General features: G+C 37.5%; 1 protein-coding gene across 3 annotated transcripts in view; it reads left to right on the top strand.

Moving 5' to 3' along the window:
- Positions 1-23,905, top strand: part of LOC123527834 (protein mono-ADP-ribosyltransferase PARP12-like) — a 50,166-nt gene that overhangs the window by 4,492 nt on the left and 21,769 nt on the right. For 2 of the 3 annotated variants that reach the window (XM_045307522.2, XM_045307523.2), the window contains exons 2-8: positions 2,457-3,369; positions 5,486-5,527; positions 9,460-9,684; positions 11,184-11,439; positions 14,667-14,835; positions 15,648-15,868; positions 18,470-18,599. In XM_045307522.2, coding sequence (XP_045163457.2) covers positions 2,505-3,369; positions 5,486-5,527; positions 9,460-9,684; positions 11,184-11,439; positions 14,667-14,835; positions 15,648-15,868; positions 18,470-18,599 — 1,908 coding nt within the window. In that variant the 5' untranslated portion in view covers positions 2,457-2,504. The remainder of the gene's footprint in view (positions 1-2,456; positions 3,370-5,485; positions 5,528-9,459; positions 9,685-11,183; positions 11,440-14,666; positions 14,836-15,647; positions 15,869-18,469; positions 18,600-23,905) is intronic. The other variant, XM_045307526.2, reaches the window with a different exon arrangement.

Raw genomic sequence — 23,905 nt, 5'->3', positions numbered from 1 at the left:
CGCACTTGACTTGAGACAACACATTTTCAGAAAAAAGCTGAATACCTGAAACGAAAATAACTGCTTAATTTGAAGTAAAATGTTAATTCAGCACCTTCCTTACAAGTAAATCCTAAGAGTTTTGGAAAAAAGTTTGTTTTCCATGTCTGTTATTCAACAATAAATATCAAATATATCAGACGTCGCCAACTGTGAGCAAACCACCATATGACATTTGTATGGACGCCGCCATCTTGGAATGGACGTCACGTCATTTTACAACGCAAGTCTATGGGGAAAAACATAAAATCTTGATTTTTAGCTTCATTTTACATTTTTTCAAAAAAAAATGAAAAAGGTGCCTAGAGATATTAACTTTCTGGTATTAACGATGCCATTTTTGACAATTTTACCTACAGGATAAATAAATTATCGGAGGTCCAAAATTAGGTGGGACAGACTATAAACATTTGGTTGACATCCTCTTCAGTCTCTATATCTTGCATTTATAGTTACTAATTAAGCTAGAGTTGATAATTTGAATTGTTATGTAGGGTACGTAAATCCGTAGGAAGTCAGGCATCATAGAACCTCGGACAATTGATCAGGTATGCATGACATCACTTCCGGAGCAATCGATTATGAGATGAAAGCAGAATGGTTGAACCCGGCGACTAGTAGTAAATTAACTAGCGGTGTGGGTTGTGATGTGTTGTTGTTTTTTTTTAAATAAAACAGATCAAAATTCTTTGAGCATTTAGTGGAATTTATTATCTGCAGTCCCTTTGGTATATATTTAAAAAAAAAAAAAAGTTTTGTCAAATTATAATTTATACCGGATAATTGATTTTGTAACACTTCAAAACGGCCGCCAAACAAAAAAAAAGACCCAGTGTTTTGGGCAATCTAATATGTGATTTATTATGCAATCCATTAAGCGATCTATTATAAATATGATCCATTAAGCGATCTATTATGACTGTGTTCCATGAAGCTATCTGTTATGCACTGCATTAGCGGATGTTGTTAAACGACACATTTATGTTAATTAGAGATCAAATAGCTCATTTGCATACATGTGAAATTGGATCATGTTTTTCATGGTGTTTATTGAAATAACAACTCGCTTGTGGATTATGGTTTTGGTGGTGTTTATTAACAGTGTCTGTTACCTGACAACATATAAACATTATTTTTTATAAAACTTCTTGGCCTGTTATAATCATAGTGGCTGTTTCTATTATCTTTCAGAGAATTTTTTTAAGTGTCTTTAACAACCAGATAAAAAATTAATTTGCTGATTTCTTTTATGATAAGCTGATTTTTTTAATGTTTGTAAAATGCTCTTAAATAATTATACAGTTGCCATTCACTGAAATGCCTTTTCTGTGATATATCTTTTATAAAATTATGTAAAATGATAAAATGTCAAAGTACATTTGGAAAGCTTATAATCATGATAAAAACAAGCAATTCTGATGATGATTAGTTAATTTTGACTATTATTTTGAAATAAAATGGATAAATTATGAACGCTTAACTACTGTTTTTCTGTTTTATCACACTGCCGCTGTTGAAATTAAATGTCATTTAATAGTAGAAATTAATACAGTAATGAGTTATTCATTAAAAAAGATATTTGAATACTAAAATATGAAAACAGTAAGCATGGTAAGTATTTCAAAACTGTTTTAATTTTGAAAATCCAGTGAAAAAGTTGTTAAAATTTAAAATTCCGATCCCATAAAAACATTGTTTTGCCTGCCAAAGTGACGTCACGGCAGTCTCGCCATTATTGATATCGGCAAACTTTCATTTTATCTGCTGAATAATGCAATTTGAGAAGAATAATTAAAAGTAATCTTTAGAATGTATTGAGTCAATGACACACAATTTTGTTTGCAGATATGTATCGATATCTTAGGAAATAAAAGGTACCGTTACTTATTCATTAGGAAATCTATTACCATGATTACCGGACGACTAGAAAATCCCCTGAAGATTTTCTAGCCGTCCGGTGCCTATTTTTACATTGACACCATTTACATATACACATCAATTTCATCAGTGATGTAACACTAACATCCTTTCGAAGATTTCGCACTTATATAATTTCAGAAGGCAGGTCATTTAAATTCTTGGGTGTGTTCTGTGACTTTCATTTTATTTATGCAAAAGCTTCCACAGACGGGACTAAAGGAATACCATCCTTCTGTCTGTCCAAAAATCTGGATCCTGCAATTTCTTAAAAAATAGTTTTTAGTCCTATCACTGTTGACAACTATGAACACTGTTTAACAAAGTTTTCCACTTGAAGGGAACTTCTGTATTGCCACTGGCACTGCAATACTCGGTCACTTGTTCAAGATAATTATGTTCATTATTCCATTTAACTTGAAAATTTATAAACATCTTTCTAAAATCGCCTGCAGTGACATCAGTTAACATGAGTTATAATTTTTGTAATCTCTTTTCAGGCCTGATGGAATCGGGATTAAAGTGACAGTATCATATTATGCCTGAAAATGTATGCCTCTGCATTTATCCCAAAATCTCAACGCGAGAAGGATGTTATAAAGAGTGTAAATATAGTCCTTTCGAGGGAACGCAAGCCTTTGTCATTGGTTGAACTATGTAAGCGCTTTAGAGGGATAGAACTAGCCGAGTTGGAGGAGGTTGTGGTCAGAAATCCCGGCTATTTTGAATGTTTTGAAGATGGACAGCTTTTTGTGAAACAAGTAACTAAAGTTGAGATATGCGAAACTCATTGTTCAAAAAACAAAACTTGTCCTGGAACTATTCCGTTTTGCACTGGTTTGCATATATGCAAGTTTTATTTATTATCTGGAAAGTGTCCGTTTGGAGGCCAGTGTACATTTGGTCATGATCTGACAATCTCCCACAATATGCAGATTTTAAAAGAAAATTTTTTGGACGGTATTGCAGTAGAGGATTTAAAATTACTTTTTGGACGGGCAGAAAGTCGAACATCTGTGACGGCGCCAAAAATATGTAAATTCTACAATGTTGAGGGAGGATGCAGGTATGCAGAGTCAGGAAAACTTTGTCCAAATTTACATATCTGTAAGCACTACATTCTAGGCAGATGTCGATTTGGTAAAACATGTCGCAGAAGCCATGATATACTTGAGCGTGGTGTGAAAGAAATCCTTGAAAAGCATGGAATTAGTACATTGAGAACGCCAAAGGAAATTATAGCAGATTTACGAGAAGCGGTATCAAACGCAGGGAGTGATGGAAGCAGTGTTGGGTCATCACCTCTACACAGAGGTATGTCCGGATTGAGTATTGGGTCAGGAAATTACGATGGGAACTCAAGCTCAGATGACAGTGATGGGTACGGTATTAGCCAGCCAAGGGGAAGGAAAGGTAAGTTATTAGTATTATTTTTTTTTTTTGTGAAAAAAATATTTTATTGATTCTTATGTTGTTAGTGATTCAAAAAGGTGTCGCTATGGGCAAATGATTAAGGTCACTGACTTCGCATCACTTGGCCTTTACCACGATGGGTTCGGAATCTTGCTTTGGCTGCAGATTTTTTCATGTGTTGAAGTCATCTAGCTGGTATTTGGATGGTTGGTGGTTTTACCCGGATGCAAACCTGTTATGAAATAAAAACCAGAAGAGCACCTTGGATCTTCTTTCACCATCAAAAGCTGGAAAGTGAAAATGACCACAAATTGAGTGGGAGTGACATTAAAACCCATCATCCATATGCATGTAAAATACATTTTATTATAATATATCATTACTTGTTTAGATAAATTTTAATATTTTGATCTTTACCAGTCAGGGGTGTAACTGTTTCAAGTTATTGCAGTTTATAACCCATTTGAATTATTGCTTATACTTTCATAACTTGTTTCAGTTATCATAAAATATTGCAAAGCCCTCCTGTGCCAATTCCTCATTTTGAATGAGACTAATGCAATTATTTCCTGAATCCTTGAACTGTTATCTTTCCAGCTATGCAGTAAATTTTTTTACGCAAGGCTGATAAAGTTTTACGCAAAGGTTTTAAAGCTATAAAACTCTTAATATCCCATTAATATGCTTATCAGGTCATGATCAGACTAAAAGAGAATTTGATTAACCACAGTTTTCTATTAATTTCACTTTAGAGGTCACTTTGTGAGAACAGCAAAAAGACTTTTTTTGAATAACTTACCTGAGTTAACTATATTTTATAACTAATACAGGTTATAAAATGCTTGAGAAAGTAACTGAAATAGGTTACATAACTTAAAACAGTTACACCCCTGACTGTTTACGAAAAGTATATTTTTTCTCTCAGCATGGAACTATTGTACCTCTATCTTCATTGGTATAACTATTATTCACATTAGAAACAAGAGAACTTTAGAATTCAGATGATGTCTTGTTTTCTTTACATGCATGAACTGTTTTTAGCTCCACTATTCGGAGAATAGGGGGGCTATTCTACTCGCCCCGGCGTCGGCGTGACCCTTCTTGGTTAAAGTTTTTCGGCAACCTTTGTTTTTCTGTCATATCTTTGTTACTATTGCTTATATCTTACTGTAACTTCACATAAACATTGTCCAGTATACAAACAAAGTATGTTTAGGGGCTGAGCCCATTATACCCAAGGTCAAGGTCACCAAGGTGTTATACTTAGGTTATTTTTAAGGTTAAAGTTTTTCGGCAACCTTTGTTTTTCTGTCATATCTTTGTTACTATTGCTTATATCTTACTGTAAGTTCACATAAACATTGTTCAGCATACAAACAAAGTATGTCAGGGGCTGGGCCCATTATACCCAAGGTCAAGGTCACAAAATTGTTATACTTGGAATTATTTTCATGTTAAATTTTTTCGAAAGCTTCATTTATAGACATATCTTTGGTACTGTAAAAGATAATGACTTGAAATTGTAAAATATTTCTTTATAATCATCATCTGCATGTGTGGTTACAAACCCAATAACTCTAATTGTATTTTTGACAGAATTATGCCCCTTTTGTACTTATTTTTTTTGCAATCTTTGCTTTCTGGGTATAACTTTAATGCAATATAAGATAAAGACTTGAAACTTAAAATGTATCTTTATCATCATCATCTGCATGTGTGGTAACAATCCCCATAACTCTGATTTGTATTTTTGACCAAATTATGCCCCTTTCATACTTGAATTTTTTAACAAACTTCGTTATCTGGATATAACTTTGGTACTATATAAGATAATGACTTGAAACTCAAAATATATCTTAACCATCATCATCTGCATGTGTGGTAACAATCCCAATAACTCTAATTTGTGTTCTTTACAGAATTATGCCCCTTGGTGTATCTAATCTTCCTTTTAAGGTAGAGGTCTCTTATTGAGACATATATTCATTTTACTGTCAAATCGGCGAATAGTGGAGCGCGCTGTCTTACGGACAGCCCTTGTTAGCAGTGTATTCTATATTTCATTTGCATGATTTAGCTGCATGACAATATGTATTCAGTTCTTTATTCTATTTAGGTACTAGGAACAAAAGGAAGCCGAAGCATAACGTTCCCTCAGGTAAAGATGAAGTTTGTGCATAATAAGAGATTGAGGTTGAGATTTTATATGTTTACAGTTACATCATAAGAATCTTTCATTGGTCATGTTGGTTGCAGGTGTGTATTGAAATATCTGGCTTCAGTGTAACTGTGTAGGTGGTAACGTGGCTCTGCCGAGTTGCTGCAAACACAGTCACCTGAGATACATGTATTTCCATTCAGTTTGACACCTTCTGCCAGTGATATAGAAAAAATAAGATGAATGCTATTCTTTTAAGCACTATTTTATTATAATGTATAATATAAACTGTAATATAATGTATATGGTAGAATAAAGAAATTATTTTGTTCTTGTCAAACTATCCTTACATTAAAACAAAATGTGCTCTTTTTTAGCTCACCTGTCACATAGTGACAAGGTGAGCTTTTGTGATCACCCTTCGTCCGTCGTCCGTCCGTGCCTCTAAACTGGGATAACAGGCCATGTTAGTAGCCCAGAGGTGACTATGGGGCCGTTTATAAGCAAGGAGCCATGACCCTTTGTTTTTTGCTGTAAATGAGTCACAGGGCCTCAGGGGAGGTAAAAATTGTGTTTTCAAGAAATGGCCCATTACACAGTGTGTCCGAAACTAGTGGGGGAGACCCTTAAGGGGCCATTTTGGTTGATCAGCAGATTATTGGGGGCCATTGTTGACCCTTGTTGGCCCCTTAAAAAATGGCTGTTTGGCTGTTGGCCCACTAATGGAAAGTGGTGGACCGTCCGTCTGTCAACAATTTCTTGTCTGCATGATAGTGGTTTCATTTATGATTTTATTTTAACCAAACTTGCACACAACTTGTATCACCATAAGATCTTAGTCCCTTTCTTGAACTGGCCAGATCCCATTATGGGTTCCAGAGTTATGGCCCCTGAAAGGGCCAAAATTAGATATTTTGACCTTGTCTGCACAATAGCAGCTTTATTTATGATTTGATTTTTACCAAACTTGCACACAACTTGTATCACCATAAGATCTTGGTTCCTTTTTTGAACTGGCCAAATTCCTTTATGGGTTCCAGAGTTATGGGCCCTGAAAGGGCCAGAATTAGCTATTTTGACCTTGTCTGCACAATAGCAGCTTCATTTATGATTTTATTTTAACCAAATTTGCACACAACTTGTATCACCACAAGATCTCGGTTCCTTCTTTGAACTAGCCAGATTCCATTATGGGTTCCAGAGTTATGGCCCCTGAAAGGGCCAAAATTAGCTATTTTGACCTTGTCTGCACACTAGCAGCTTCATTTATGATTTGATTTTAACCAAACTTGCACACAACTTGTATCACCACAAGATCTTGGTTCCTTTCTTGAACTGGCCAGATTCCTTTATGGGTCCAGAGTTATGGCCCCTGATAGAGCCAGAATTAGCTATTTTGACCTTGTGTGCACAATAGCAGCTTCATTTATGATTTGAATTTAATCAAACTTGCACAAAACTTGTATCACCATAAGATCTTGGTTCCTTTCTTGAACCGATCAGATCCCTTAATGGGTTCCAGAGTTATGGCCCCTGAAAGGGCCAAAATTAGCTATTTTGACCTTGTCTGCACAATAGCAGCTTCATTTATGATTTGTTTAAACCAAACTTGCACACAACTTGTATCACCATAAGATCTCCATTCCTTTTTATACGCCCGAAGGGACGTATTATGTTATCGCCTCGGTGTCCGCCTGTCTGTCTGTTTGTTAGCAATTTCCCTTCCGCTCTGTAACTCTTGAATCCCTTGAAGGATTTCAAAGAAACCTGACACAAATGTTCACCTCATTGAAACGACGTGCAGAGAGCGTGATTCAGATCCTTGTCCTTAAGTACAATGATAACAGGTGAGCGATATTATAGCCATTTTGGTCCTCTTGTTAAATAGAACCCATTTATGTGATTTTGTGACTTTTGGAAATCGGTTTAAGTGGGTAAAATATAACATAGTGTCATTCAGTTTCGTTGAAATTTTCATATGCATTTTGTCAACATATTTTTTTTAATATGTGAGACATAGTTAAAGATATGTAGTACAATGTAGTATGAATGATATTGAAAAAGATATTGAAGGGCATTAGAAGTTTTGTTATGTGTAGATATAGAATAATGTGTTGACACAATATGTTTAATAGATACTTCATTAAGCTTCAATTAATTAAGGTGTCAGTATTTTGCATATTGAAATTTCAATTTCATTTAGAGATGATTATATCACACTTTTACACCTATAGAATGCAGTTAATGATTACAGTTCAAAACTACAGTCAAACTTCGTTCACTTGAACTCGACAAGACAATGAAAATTTGTTCGAGTTATCGGTAGTTTGGGCCAAAAAAATATATTATACAGATACTTTACTGGAACCTGACATTAAGTTCTAGCAAAGTGTGGTACGCGAATTATCTGAGTTCGAGCAAACGAAGTCTGACTGTATGTAGATTTGTGTGTCACACTTGATAAAATCATTGGTATATTTCAAGCTGATACTTATTATACGCCCGAAGGGACGTATTATGTTATGGTCCCGGTGTCCGTCTGTCCGTCCGTTAGCAATTTCGTGTCCGCTCTGTAACTCTTGAACCCCTTGAAGGATTTCAAAGAAACTTGACACAAATGTTCACCACACTGAGACGACATGCAGAGCGCATGTTTTGGATGTCTCAAGGTCAAGGTCACACTTAGGGGTCAAAGGTCATATGAGTGTGTTTCGTGTCCGCTCTGTAACTCTTGAACTGCTTGAAGGATTTCAAAGAAACTTGGCACAATGTTCACCACACTGAGACAACGTGCAGAGTGCTTGTTTTGGATGACTAGCTTCAAGGTCAAGTCACACTTAGGAGTGAAAGGTCATATATGACTTTGCTGTGTCCGCTCTGTAACTCTTGAACTGCTTGAAGGATTTCAAAGAAACTTGGCACAAATATTCACCACACTGAGGCGACATGCAGAGCGCATGTTTTGGATGACTCGCTTCAAGGTCAAGGTCACACTTAGGGGTCATAGGTCATATATGACTTTGCTTTGTGTATATTGCTATGCATTGCAGTGCTCTTGTTTTTATTTGGCAGATCCCTTTTTGTTCTCTTACAATAATTTTTTTTGAATTACTTCCCTTTTTTGTTACTATAAATAGCTTATTTTGAAACTTTTTATTATTGGCAGTAGGGAAAAACCAAGACCACTTTTCTGTGGTACAACGTGGATAGTACATCCAATTTTTAGAAGTATTTTGACATAACTTTACCTAATAAGAATTTTTTTGTGGACTTAGAAATTATTTTTTTTGGAATTTCTTCTTTTTGTTGTTCCTGTCCTTTGGGCTTCAACAGTCAAGTTTTTTAAATTTTACTCCCATCCTCTGATGTAACCCTTAGGGCATATATTGCCCCGCTTGGCGGCGCTCTTGTTATACTTATTATATGTTGAAAAATCAACCTCTCTACTGTTTAGTCAAATAAATGCTTTCATTTGCACCTTTTGTACTGCTTTATAACAGAAAACACTGGAACCTTAAGTGTCAATACCTGAATTTAAAATCCCACTGAGGAAATAAAACTCTTTGTTTTATCATTAGAATTTGAAATCTGTGAATTAATGTCTCCATGAAATAGCCCTTTTTGCCAAAACCAAAAGGTTTTATGCCATACCCCTCCAGAAGCTCGATGGTAGAGTGTCCACTTTAGGTGAGGGAGGGTTGAGGTGTGATCCCTGGCCATGTCATTCCAAATGAAATCTATAAAAGATCTTTTGGAAGCATAGAATGCAACCAAGCAAAATAATAGCAGACTTAGTTTGATTGAGTCTATTCATTAGAGGTAGATGAAAAATTACAAATTATCTTTGACTTTAATATTTAAAATCTGACTTTTTCAAAGTACCACTATTTGATTTATTTAGTCTTAACAAAGAAGACATTTTAACTTTGCAGGTCCTGGACTTCCAAGACCTCCATTGCCACGAGAAAGACAGAGCCCCCTGCCTGGACAAGGTTGGGCAGGTATGCCTATGCCATATCCAGTATTTGCACCAAGACCAGCTGGGCCCCCAGCAGCCCAGAAACCACCTCGGCCAGCATCAGCACAGAGATCTGCAGGTCCCCATGCTGCACAGAGGACACCACGTGCTTCCTCGGCACACAGACAGGCAGCAACTGGTAAACAATCATGCTTTGTAGAAGAAAAACTAATCATGTTAATTTCATTACAGATTAGAATAATCTGTAGAAATTGTATTATTATATAGGAATGTGGTATGAGCTTATTCAAATATGAATACAGGATAAAATCCACAGGGTGTTATATTGTTGAGTGACAAAATCCATGGGGTGATATATTGTTGAGTGACAAAATCCAAGGGGTGATATATTGTTGAGTGACAAAATCCATGGGATAATATATTGTTGAGTGATAAAATAAAACTCATGGGATGATATATTGTTGAGTGATAAAATCAATGAGAAAATATATTGTTGAGAGATAAAATCCATGGGATGATATAATGATGTGTGATAAAATCGATGAGAAAATATATATTGTTGAGTGAAGTCCATGGGATGATATATTGTTGAATGATAAAATCAATGAGAAAATATATTGTTGAGTGATAAAATCCATGAGATGATATAATGATGTGTGATAAAATCGATGAGAAAATATATATTGTTGAGTGATAAAGTCCATGGGATGATATATTGTTGAGTGATAAAGTCCATGTGATTTTTTATTGTTGAGTAAAAAAATCCATGAGGTGATGTATTTTTGAGCAAGTATGCATTCAGGATTGAATCCATGGGATGATTTTTTTTATGTGGATATGGATATAGGCTAAAATCAATGACCGAAGATGATATGTGGATGTCAGTGTGATGCTATGCATACATGTTAAAATCCATAGAAGAATTGAATTTTGGGTATCTATGGATAAAGGGTGAAAAAAAAATTATGGGGTGGTTTATTTAGTAGCAATTGATATTATATATAATCGTTTTATTATGCCCCCACTTTGGGGGGGTGTGCATATAGATTTGCCCTTGTCCGTCCGTCCTTCCGTCCGTCCATTCGTCCTTCCGAGAATGTTGTGTCGCGCCTAGCTCCAAAAGTATTTGACATAGAGTCACAAAACTTTACAGGAATGTTGGTCAGCATGTGTAGTTATGCACCTGGGGTTTCGCGTCCGGATTCATTCAGTCTTGTAGGAGTTATAGCCCCTGACTTAGTTAAAAATTGGTCATTGTAATGTTGTGTCGTGCGTAGCTCCAAAAGTATTTGACCTAGAGTCACCAAAGTTTACAGGAATGTTGGTCAGCATTTGCAGTTGTGCACCTGGGGTTTCGCATCCGGATTCATTCAGTCATGTAGGAGTTATGGCACCTGACTTAGTTAAAAATTGGTCATTTTAATGTTGTGTTGCGCGTAGCTCCAGAAGTATTTGACCTAGAGTCACCAAAGTTTACAGGAATGTTGGTCAGCATGTGCAGTTGTGCACCTGGGGTTTCGCGTCCGGATTTATTCAGTATTGTAGGAGTTATGGTCCCTGACCTCGGAAAAAATTATCATTTTAATGTCATGTAGTGGGGGCATCTGTGTCCCATGGACACATTTCTAGTTTTGTAATATAAATGGTTAGTAATGGATAGCATTGATTTAATTTCAGGGAGAGCAGGTATAAGTAGAGAGATCTCAACAGACCAAAACTCTCGTCAGGCCATCTGTTTCTTCCATCTACGTGGTCGCTGTGCATTTGGGGAATTGACCTGTCGTAATTTCCATGGTGACCTGCCATATCAGTGGCTATATAAGCAGCAGGGGGAAATGGAGTGGCAGATTCTGCCGCCAGTTGTGAACCTAGAGATGGAGCTGACCTACAGTGACCCAGAAAACCTGGAGTATTACATGGAAATAGGTCAAAGGTCAGCCAGTTTTATTTCTTGATAATATTGAACTTGGTACAGTTCAAACTGTTGTTCTTGAATTCGTTTTGTGAATTCTGAAATCTTTTCATTTTAAATTCCATATATCATTATAAATTTTCAGTGGTTGTGTATTGGTAGGTAGTTGCCTGTTTTTAATCCCACACCATGAGTTATAGGAATGGTCTCTGTCCATCCTTCTGTCTTCCGTCTGTCCGTAACATTTTGTGTCCCCTCTATATCTCCTAAACTCCATGAAGGATTTTCATGAAACTTGGGGCAAATGATCACCTCATCAAGACGATGTGCAGAACTCATGAGTCAGCCATGTCGGCTTAAGGTCAAGGTCACAACTCGAGGTCAAAGGTTTGAGCCTTCCATTTCGTGTCCGCTCTGTATCTCCTAAACCCCTTGAAGGATAATCATGAAACTTGGATCAACTGATCACATGATCAAGGCAATATGCAGAACTCATGAGTCAGCCATGTCGGCTCGAGGTCAAGGTCACAACTCATGGTCAAAGGTTTGAGTGTTCCATTTCGTGTCAGCTCTGTATCTCCTAAACCCCTTGAAGGATAATCATGAAACTTGGGTAGTATGATCACCTCATCAAGACGATGTGCATAACCCATGAGTCAGCCATGCCGGCTCAAGGTCAAGGTCACAACTCAAGGTCAAAGTTTTGAGCCTTCCATTTCATGTCCACTCTGTATCTCCTAAACCCCTTGAAGGATAATCTTGAAACTTGGGTCGAATGATCACTTCATGAAGACGATGTGCAGAACCCATGAGTCAGCTATGTTGGCTTAAGGTCAAGGTCACAACTCGAAGTCAAAGTTTTGAGCGTTCCATTTTGTGTCCGCTCTGTATCTCCTAAACCCCTTGAAGGATAATCATGAAACTTGGGTCGAATGATCACCTCATCAAGACGATGTGCAGAACTTATGAATCAGCCATGTTGGGTCAAGGTCAAGGGCACAGCTCTAGTTAAAAAGGTTTGAGCCTTCCATTTTATGTCTGCTCTGTATCTCCTAAACACCTTGAAGGATAATCATGAAACTTGGATCAAATTATCACCTGATCAAGGCGATATGCAGAATTTATGAGTCAGCCATGTCAGCTCAAGGTCAAGGTCACAACTCTAGGTCAAAGGTTTTAGCCTTCCATTTTGTGTCTGCTCTGTATCTCCTAAACCCCTTGAAGGATAATCATGAAACTTGGATCAAATGATCACCTGATCAAGGCGATATGCAGAACTCATGAGTCAGCCATGTCGGCTTGAGGTCAAGGTCACAACTCAAGGTAAAAGGTTTGAGCCTTCCATTTCGTGTCAGCTCTGTATCTCCTAAACCCCTTGAAGGATAATCATGAAACTTGGGTGAAATGATCACCTCATCAAGACGATGTGCAGAACCCATGAGTCAGCCATGTTGGCTTAAGGTCAAGGTCACAACTCAAGGTCAAAATGTTTAGCCTTTCATTTTGTGTCCGCTCTGTATCTCCTAACCCCTTGAAGGATAATCATTAAACTTGGGTCGAATGACCACTTCATGAAGACAATGTGCAGAACCCATGAGTTAGCCATGTCGGCTTAAGGTCGAGGTCACAACTCAAGGTCAAAGTTTTGAGCCTTCCGTTTCGTGTCCGCTCTGTGTCTCCTAAACCCCTTCAAGGATAATCATGAAACTTGGGTCAAATGATCACCTCATCAAGTCGATGTGCAGAACCCATGAGTCAGCCATGTTGGCTTAAGGTCAAGGTCACAACTCAAGGTCAAATATTTTAGCCTTTCATTTTGTGTCCGCTCTATATCACCTAACCCCTTGAAGGATAATCATTAAACTTGGGTCGAATGACCACTTCATGAAGACGATATGCAGAACTCATGAGTCAGCCATGTCGGCTTAAGGTCAAGGTCCCAACTCAAGGTCAAAGTTTTGAGCCTTCCATTTCGTGTCCGCTCTGTATCTCCTAAACCCCTTGAAGGATAGTCATGAAACTTGGGTCGAATGATCACCTCATCAAGACGATGTGCAGAACTCATGAGTCAGGCATGTTGGCTCAAGGTCAAGGTCACAACTCAAGGTAAAAGGTTTGAGCCTTCCATTTCGTGTCTGCTCTGTATCTCCTAAACCCCTTGAAGGATAATCATGAAACTTGGGTCGAATGATCACCTCATCAAGACGATGTGCAGAACTCATGAGTCAGGCATGTTGGCTCAAGGTCAAGGTCACAACTCAAGGTCAAAGGTTTGAGCCTTCCATTTCGTGTCTGCTCTGTATCTCCTAAACCCCTTGAAGGATAATCATGAAAATTTGGTCAAATGATCACCTTACCAAGACGATATGCAGAACTGTTGGCTCAAGGTCAAGGTCACAACTCAAGCAAATTTTGAGCCTTCCATTTCGTGTCTGCTCTGTATCTCCTAAACCCCTTGAAGAATAATCATGAAACTTACATCGAATGATCACCTCATCAAGACGATGTGCAGAACCCATGAGTCAGCCATGTCAGCTCAAGGACAATGTTACAACTGAAGGTCAAAGTTTTGAGCCTGCCATTTTGTGTCCGCTCTGTATCTCCTAAACCCCTTGATACCCCAGTCACACATACGGTGTGGATAGCTACGTCTAGCCATGGATAGAAATGTACCTGAAAGTAATCCGTATCAATCCGTACCAGCACTTGGTCAAAACGTATCCCTTGTTATTTTTAGTGTTAAGGCTGGTAACTAAATACCACTACATTTGTATGTACAAAATGGTTGCCAGTACTACCATGTTGCTGGTTGCCAGTATGTGTTTTTTTGTTACTGTACAAGTAAATCAGGCTGGGTAGTGGTTATGCCAGAATTGCGTTTATAAGCTATACACAAAGCAATTTTCGATTTGGCTTTTCATTGATACCAGTAATAAAACCATCCTGATTGTAAACTATTAATTGTGACCCACTGTGCAAAAACTAGCATTAGGGCTTTGTGACTAGTATGGATCTATATCAGCCTGCACATGCATACTTTTCACTTAAATCAGTTGCATACAAGTGCTGAAGTTGATAGGCAAACAGTATGTATGGTGGGATAAATGAGCAGTGTGGATGTGCACTGATCTGAATCTTTGCTGGCCGCAAGGCCCTCATGTTGGTTTTCGCACAACGGTGCTTATATTTACATAATTGAAGGTCTGGTTATGATATTGTTATGTTAGAAAATACTTGTCTGTTTCCAGTGTAAAAGTGATATTTAAAACAATGACTGGTACAAGTGTTGACGGACAGAAGTATGACGTTCATAGACTGTCAACTTCATCTTCTGTAGAGTTTGAACGACAGCCATTAACAACAGTGTGGAATTGGTATTGGAAAAACCAACTCGGTCAGTGGATAAGATATGGCGAGGTAATACTAATTCTTATATTTTATTGAGTGTGGTACAATTTTAAAGCCTTTAGCTAATCAAGTCAGAAAGAAGGGTACTGTATCAGGCTATGACGTTTTAGTTAGTATGTAATAGCAAGCCGCTTTGATCAATAGGGAGAGCGCACAAATTATGTTCTCTGTGATGATTTTAAAAAAGATATTGTGTCTGAAATCATTTGTCCTGGTATTCATGTGGGGAAGTAGGCAGACACTTGAGGAGAACAGGTTTATACACTGGTACAGAATTCAGGAACACTGGTTAGATTAACTGCCCGCCATTACATAACTGAAATACTGTTGAAAAATGCGCTAAACCCAAAACAAACAAATGCCTGTGAAATCAGTTCATTTTGTAGGCCTAAAATCACATGCTTTTGATCACAATGGTTATTCCATAGGGATATGAATTTATGTATTTCACCATGTGAAGATAACATGAATGGGAGTATCTCTTGCATTTATTTGTTTGGATTTGATTTGTGGATTGATACAGCTGTGTATTCCATAAATAATCAGTTCCCCATGAATATTAGAAATGATTTCACAATATTATTTCATGGTCGAGTGGTTCTGGGCGCTGACTTTAGATCACTTACCCCTCACTGATGTGGGTTCAAGTCTCACTCGGGGCGTTGACTTCTTCATGTGAGGAAGCCATCAAGCAATGACTGCTCGAAAAAAAAAAATATTAAAAAATTTAGAGAACTAAATTGCTTTGTATTTTAAAATCTAGTGTGTAAGTAAAGTTTTATTTATGTACATGTAGCTTCAGTAATATTCTTATATTTTAGGATGATATTACTGGATACAAGTCCAATATATCTAGCACTGATCTAGAGCAGGCCTATATTGCCAATCCAGAGGGTCAGCTTGCATTCAGCACTCTTGGACACGAGTACATTCTTGACTTTCCGAAGATGGTACAACGTAACCTTGAGTATAAAACTGAACGAGAAGTCTCCAGAAGACCTACATTTATCAGCAAACAAGATTTTGAACAGAAAAAGAGACAGTATGTTCAATTTTAGCTCAACTGCCTGCAGCAAAGCTCAACAAATTCTTTGAAATCAACTTGTCCGTTGTCCTGTAGGACGAACTACCTAAAATGTTCATTGCAGGTTCTGCTATAATTTGTCATGTCCTTCTGTTCACTAAGAAAATGAATTTTTTACAGACATTATCTATTTTAAAGTCCATTAAAAATGGTACATACCAGAATCTTGTTCTTGACTATCAAGTGTCTGGCTAAGGCAATCATAATGCAGTACCATAACAGAGTTTGGCAGATTTTAGACAACAAATTAATAATTTTCGTTTTAGAGCTTTTAGCTATCTGGCTTCTTCACGGCTCCATTTTAATAAGATTCACTGTATTTGTGGTCAAAATTGCACTCATCCTGCAGGACATATACTACAGCCCTGAGCCTACTTCTGCTCATATTTATGAATGAATGAGTGGATTTATCAAGCCCTGTGAAGATGCAGATGGCTGTAATAAATAATTGCCTCTAACGATTTTGAACATGGTTAGATAGAACTCAGATAATTCAAAACCACATTTTGCTCAAACTCATCTTCAGGTCCCGGCAAGATTCCTTTATAATGTACTATATTGATTGATGGCTCGAACTATCGATAACACGAACATACCTTGCTAGTACCTTCGAGTTTGAGTGAACGAAGTTCGGCTGACATGGTAAAGAGCAATTGCCAGAATTGTCTAATTATTTGTTTCGAACAGCCTGAATAATCATGAGATAAATATTTACAACAAGTTTTGCCTGTGTTTTTTAGCTCACCTGAGCACGAAGTGCTCAAAGGTGAGCTTTTGTGATCACCCTATGTTCGTCGTCATCGGCGTCGGCATCAACAACTTGACTTTTAACACTCTAGATGTCACAAATTTGAGCCAATCTTGATGAAACTTGGTCAGAATGTTACCCTCAATTAAATCTTGGATGAGTTCGATATTGGGTTATCTTGGGTCAAAAACTAGGTCACCAGGTCAAATCAAAGGAAAAGCTTGTTAACACTCTAGAGGTCACAGTTTTGGCCCAATCATAATGAAACTTGGTCAGAATGTTACTCTCAATAAAGTCTTGGATGAGGTCGATATCGGGTCATCTGGGTTTAAAAACTAGGTCACCAGGTCAAATCAAAGGAAAAGCTTGTTAACACTCTAGAGGATACATTTTTGGCCCAATCTTAATGAAACTTGGTCAGAATGTAACCCTCAGTAAAATCTTGGACGAGTTCGATATTGGGTCATCTGGGTCAAAAACTAGGTCACCAGATTAGATCAAAGGAAAAGCTAGTTTACACTGTAGAGGTCACAATTTGGACCCAATCTTAATGAAACTTAGTCAGAATGTTACCCTCAATAAAGACTTAGACAAGTTTGATATTGGGTCATCTAGGGTCAAAAACTAGGTCACCAGGTCAAATCAAAGGAAAAGCTTGTTAACACTGTAGAGGCCACATTTATGACTGTATCTTCATGAAACTTGGTCAGGATGTTAATCTTGATGATCTCAAGGTCAAGTTTGAATCTGGGTCATGTGGGATCAAAAACTAGGTCACCAGGTCAGATCAAAGGAAAAGCTAGTTTACACTGTAGAGGCAACATTTATGACCATATCTTACTGAAACTTGATCAGAGTGTTAATCTTGAGGCTGTATAGGTCAAGTTTGAATCTTGGTCAGGTGGGGTCAAAAACTAGGTCACTAGGTAAAGCTTGTTAACACTGTAGAGGCCACATTTATTACTGTATCTTTATGAAACTTTGTCAGAATGTTAATCTTGATAATCTTTCGGTCAAGTTCGAACCTGGGTCATGTCAGGTCAAAAACTAGATCACCAAGTCAAATCAAAGGTAAAGCTTGTTAACACTGTAGAGGCCACATTTATGAATGTATCTTTATGAAACTTGGTCAAAATGGTAATCTTGACATTCTCAAAGTCCAGTTTGAATCTGGGTCATGTAGGATCAAAAACTAGGTCACCAGGTCAAATCAAAGGAAAAGCTAGTTTACACTGTAGAGGCCATATTTATTACCATATATTCTTAATGAAACTAGGTCAGAATGTTAATCTTGATCTTTAGGTCAGATTCAAATCTTGGTCAGGTGGGGTCAAAAATTAGGTCAAATCAAAGGAAAAACTTGTTAACACTCTAGAGGCTGCATGTATGATGTATCTTCATGAAATTTGGTCAGAATGGTAATCTTAATGATTTCAAGGTCCAGTTTGAATCTGGGTCATGTCTGGTCAAAAAATAGGTTACTAGGTCAAATTTAAAAAAAGCTAGTTTACACTTTAGAGGCCACATTTATACCATATCTAAATGGAACTTGGTCAGAATGTTAATCTTGATGGTCTTTAGGTCAATAGGTCAGGTGAAGGATACAGGGCATTCATGGCACTCTTGTTTTACAAAATTACCTTAATAATGTAAAAAATAGAAAAAGTCAGTACATTCTAGGCTTTCTTTTAATGTATTTTTATTTCTTTTTCAAAATTAAGGAGAAAGGTATGAAATGGTCTGCTGGTGGAATTTCAACTGGGAGGGACATGTAGTTATGATTACTTTATACAATGTTTTCCTTGCTTAAGGTTGCCCGGAGGACGTAGCTCAGGACAGGTGATGAGAGGTGCGGCCAGCGGTGTTGGTGCCGTAGCAGCTCCACCCCACTGGCAGATGAATGCTGGAACAGATATAATGGACCATTGCAAAATTGTTGAGGTAATATTGAAGCTTCTTTTGAGGTTACGCACAATGTTGCAATATTGGTATTGTAATGTCAGAAATGTAACTTTTGAACAAAATTATGAGAATTAAGATCCAAAGATACTTGATAGTTATTAATTTATTTATGGTTATTTTTAGTTCACCTGAGAGTGAAGTGCTCAAGCTGAGCTCTCATGATCGGTAATTGTTTGGCGCCCTCCGTCATGCGTCAGCATTTGCCTTTTTAACCCTCTAGAGGCCACAGACACAATCTTTATGAAACTTTTTTCAGAATGTGTCGTCTTGATGATCTCTAGGTTAAGTTTGAAACTGGGTCAGTAGGCCAGATCAAAAGAAATTCTTGTTAACTCCCTATAGTCCACGGATTAAGTTTGAGTTTAAGTTTTAAAGAGTTTTTAGCTCACCTGTCACAAAGTGACTAGGTGAGCTTTTGTGATCGCGCAGCGTCCGTCGTCCGTTAGTGCGTAAACTTTTGCTTGTGACCACTCTAGAGGTCACATTTTTCATGGGATCTTTATGAAAATTGATCAGAATGTTCACCTTGATGATATCTAGGTCAAATTCGAAACTGGGTCATGTGCGGTCAAAAACTAGGTCAGTAGGTCTAAAAATAGAAAAACCATGTGACCTCTCTAGAGGCCATATATTTCACAAGATCTTCATGAAAATTGGTCAGAATGTTCATCTTGATGATATCTAGGTCAAGTTCAAAACCGGGTCACGTGCCTTCAAAAACTAGGTCAGTAGGTCAAATAATAGAAAAACCTTGTGACCTCTCTAAAGGCCATATTTTTCATGGGATCTGTATGAAAGTTGGTCTGAATGTTCATCGTGATGATATCTAGGTCAAGTTCGAAACTGGGTCACGTGCCATCAAAAACTAGGTCAGTAGGTCTAAAAATAGAAAAACCTTGTGACCTCTCTAGAGGCCATATATTTCATAAGATCATCATGAATATTGGTCAGAACGTTCACCTTGATGATATCTAGGTCAAGTTCGAAACTGGGTCACATGCTGCCAAAAACTAGGTCAGTAGGTCAAATAATAGAAAAACCTTGTGATCTCTCTAAAGGCCATATTTTTCATGGGATCTGTGTGAAAGTTGGTCTGAATGTTCAGCTTGATGATATCTAGGTCAAGTTCGAAACTGGGTCATGTGCGGTCAAAAACTAGGTCAGTAGGTCTAAAAATAGAAAAACCTTGTGACCTCTCTAGAGGCCATACTTTTGAATGGATCTTCATAAAAATTGGTCAGAATGCTCATCTTGATGATATCTAGGTCAAGTTCGAAAGTGGGTCACATGTCATCAAAAAGTAGGTCAGTAGGTCAAATAATGAAAAAACCTTGTGACCTCTCTAGAGGTCATACTTTTCATGGGATCTGTATGAAAGTTGGTCTGAATGTTTATCTTGATGATGTATAGGTCAAGTTTGAAACTGGGTCAACTGCGATCAAAAACTAGGTCAGTAGGTCTTAAAATAGAAAAACCTTGTGACCTCTCTAGAGGCCATACCCTTGAATGGATCTTCATGAAAATTGGTCAGAATGTTCACCTTGATGATATCTAGGTCAAGTTCGAAAGTGGGTCACGTGTCGTCAAAAAGTAGGTCAGTAGGTCAAATAATGAAAAAACCTTGTGACCTCTCTAGAGGTCATACTTTTCATGGGATCTGTATGAAAGTTGGTCTGAATGTTTATCTTGATGATATATAGGTCAAGTTTGAAACTGGGTCAACTGCGATCAAAAACTAGGTCAGTAGGTCTTAAAATAGAAAAACCTTGTGACCTCTCTAGAGGCCATACCCTTGAATGGATCTTCATGAAAATTGGTCAGAATGTTCACCTTGATGATATCTAGGTCAAGTTTGAAACTGGGTCACGTGCCGTCAAAAACTAGGTCAGTAGGTCAAATAATAAAAAAAACCTTGTGACCTCTGTAGAGGCCATACTTTTCATGGGATTTGTATGAAAGTTGGTCTGAATGTTCATCTTGATGATATTTAGTTCAAGTTTGAAGCTGGGTCAACTGCATTCAAAAACTAGGTCAGTAGGTCAAATAATAAAAAAGTCTTTTGACCTCTCTAGAGGCCATATTTTTCAATGGATCTTCATGAAAATTGGTCAGAATTTTTATCTTGATGATATCTAGGTCAAGTTCAAAACTAGGTCACATGAGCTCAAAAACTAGGTCACTATGTCAAATAATAGAAAAAACGACGTCAAAGCCAAAACTGGGTCATGTGGGAACAGGTGAGCGATTCAGGACCATCATGGTCCTCTTGTTAAGATTTAAGTTTTTGTCTTGATGTCCTCTAGGTCAAGTTTAATCTGCGTCATGTGGGGTCAAAAACTAGGTCACCCAGTCAAATTAAAGGAAAAGCTTGTTAACACTCTGGACGCCACATTAATGACCCTATTTTCATGAATCTTGACTAGAATGTTTATCTTGACAACCCTTAGGCCAAGTCCAAAACTTGGTTATGTGGTGAAAAAAGCTAGGTCACTAGGCCAGACCAAAGGAATATCTTGTTAACACTGTAGAGACCACATTTTGAGTTTGAAACTCATGAGATTTGGTCAGAATGTTTGTCTTGATGAGTTTGAAACTGTGGTGGTCAAAAACTATGCCAGTTGGCCAGATCAAAGGAAATTCTTGTCACATTTTAAGTTTGAAACTCATTAGAATTGGTCAGAATGTTTGTCTTGATGGCATCTAGGTCAAGTTTGAATCTGGGTCATTTAGGGTAAAAAACTAGGTTACCCTTTCAAATTAAAAGAAGAGCTTGTTAACACTCTAGAGGTCACAATTATAGCCCTATTTTCATGAAATTTTGTCAGAATGTTATTCTTGAAGATTCCTAGGCCGGGATGTGGTGTCAAAAACTAGGTCACCTGCTCATATCAAAGGAAAAGCTTGTTCACATTCTAGAGGCCATATATCTTACCCTGTCTTCATGAAACTTGGTCAGAATGTTATTCTTGATGATTCAAAGGCCAAGTTTGAAACTACGTCGTGTGTGGTAAAAAACTAGGTCACCCACTAAAATCAAAGGCACACTTGTTAACATTCTAGAGGCCACATTTATGACCCTATCATCGTGAAAGTTGATCAGAATGTTTATCTGGGTCATGTGGGGTCAAAAACTAGGTCACATGCTCAGATCATATGAAAAGCTTGTTAACACTATGGGACACATTTATAATCCTATCTTTATGAAAGTTGATCAGGATGTTTATCTTCAAGTTGATGATTTCTACGCCAGGTTCAAATCAGGGTCATCTGGTCAAATCAAAGGAAAAGCCTGTTAACACTCTAAATTATGTAGGCCCAGATCATTATCTATGACCCTCTTCTTTTATTGTGCCATCCCCCTCCCCCTTTTTCCAAGTTATGGCCCCTGAAATAGACAAAAATGCACATTTTCACCTTGTGACATGCCTAGCTCAAAACGTATTTGATATAGATTCATGAAACCTTGCATGAGTCTTAATCATGATATGAACTTGTGCACCTCCTATTTTACATCTGGGTCTGCCCCCTATTTCTAAAGTGGTGGCGCTTGAAATAGTCAAAAATGCACATTTTTACATTGTGACACACCTATTTCAAGAAGTATTTAATATAAATTGATTAAACCTTGCATAAGTCTTTATCATGATATGAACTTTCGCACCTTCTATTTTTGTCTTCCTCCACCCCCTATTTTCAGATTTATGGCCCCTGAAATAGTCAATGATGCACATTTTCACCTTGTGACACACCTAGCTCAAAAAGTATATGATATAAATAGATGAAAACTTGCATAAGTCTTTATCATGATATAAATGTGCACAGATTTTATTTTTGGCTGGCTCTATCCCCCTATTTTTAGCTCACCTGAGCACGAAGTGCTCAAGGTGAGCTTTTGTGATCGCCCTGTGTCCGTCGTCCGTCGTCAACAATTTGACTGTTAACACTCTAGAGGTCACAATTTTGACCAATTCTTAATGAAACTTGGTCAGAATGTTACCCTCAATAAAATCTTGGACGAGTTCGATATTGGGTCATCTAGGGTTGAAAACTAGGTCACCAGGTCAAATCGAAGGAAAAGCTTGTTAACACTGTAGAGGCCACATTTATGACTGTATCTTCATGAAACTTTGTCAAAATGGTACTCATGATGATCTCAATGTCCAATTTGAATCTGGGTCAGGTAGGGTCAAAAACTAGGTCACCAGGTCAAATCAAAGGAAAAACTAGTTAACACTCTAGAGGCCACATTTATGACCATATCTTAATGAAACTTGGTCAGAATGTTAATCTTGATGATCTATAGGTCGTGTTCAAATCTGAGTCAGGCGGGATCAAAATCTAGGTCACCAGGTCAAATCAAAGGAAAAGCTTGTTAACACTCTAGAGGCCACATTTATGACTGTATCTTCATGAAACTTAATCAGAGTGTTAATCTTGATGATCTTTAGGTCAAGATCTAATCTGGGTCATGTAGGGTCAAAAACTAGGTCACTGGGTCAAATCAAAGGAAAAGCTTGTTAACACTGTAGAGGCCACATTTATGACTGTATCTTCATGACACTTAGTCAGAATGTTAATCTTGGTGATCTTTAGGTCAGGTTCAGATCTGGGTCATATGGGGTCAAAAACTAGGTCACCGAGTCAAATCAAAGGAAAAGTTAGTTAACACTCTAGAGGCGAGATTTATGACCATATCTTAATGAAACTTGGTCAGAATGTTAATCTTGATGATCTGTAGGTCATATTTAAATCTGGGTCAGGTGGGGTCAAAAACTAGGTCACTGGGTCAAATCAAAGGAAAAGCTTGTTAACACTCTAGAGGCCACATTTATGACTGTATCTTCATGGAACTTAGTCAGATTGTTAATTTTGACAATCCTTAGGTCAAGTTCGAATCTGGGTCATGTGGTGTCAAAAACTCGGTCACTGGGTCAAATCAAAGGAAAAACTGGTTAACTCTCTAGAGGCCACATTTATGTCTGTATCTTCATGAAACTTAGTCAGAATGTTAATCTTGATGGTCTTTAGGTCAAGTTCGAATCTGGGTCATATTGGATCAAAAACTAAGTCACCAGGTCAAATCAAAGGAAAAGTTAGTTAACACTTTAGAGGCCACATTTATGACCATATCTTAATGAAACTAACTTGATGATCTTTAAGTCAATAGGTCAGGTGAGCGATACAGGGCCTTCATGGCCCTCTTCTTTAAGTTATGGCCCCTGAAATATTAAAAAAATGCACATTTTCACCTATTTATGTGCCTAGCTAGAAAAGTATGCAATGTT

Source organism: Mercenaria mercenaria, chromosome 14 (assembly GCF_021730395.1).
Source record: "Mercenaria mercenaria strain notata chromosome 14, MADL_Memer_1, whole genome shotgun sequence".
Lineage (NCBI taxonomy): Eukaryota > Metazoa > Mollusca > Bivalvia > Venerida > Veneridae > Mercenaria > Mercenaria mercenaria.
This window is presented reverse-complemented; position numbering and strand designations above follow the sequence as displayed.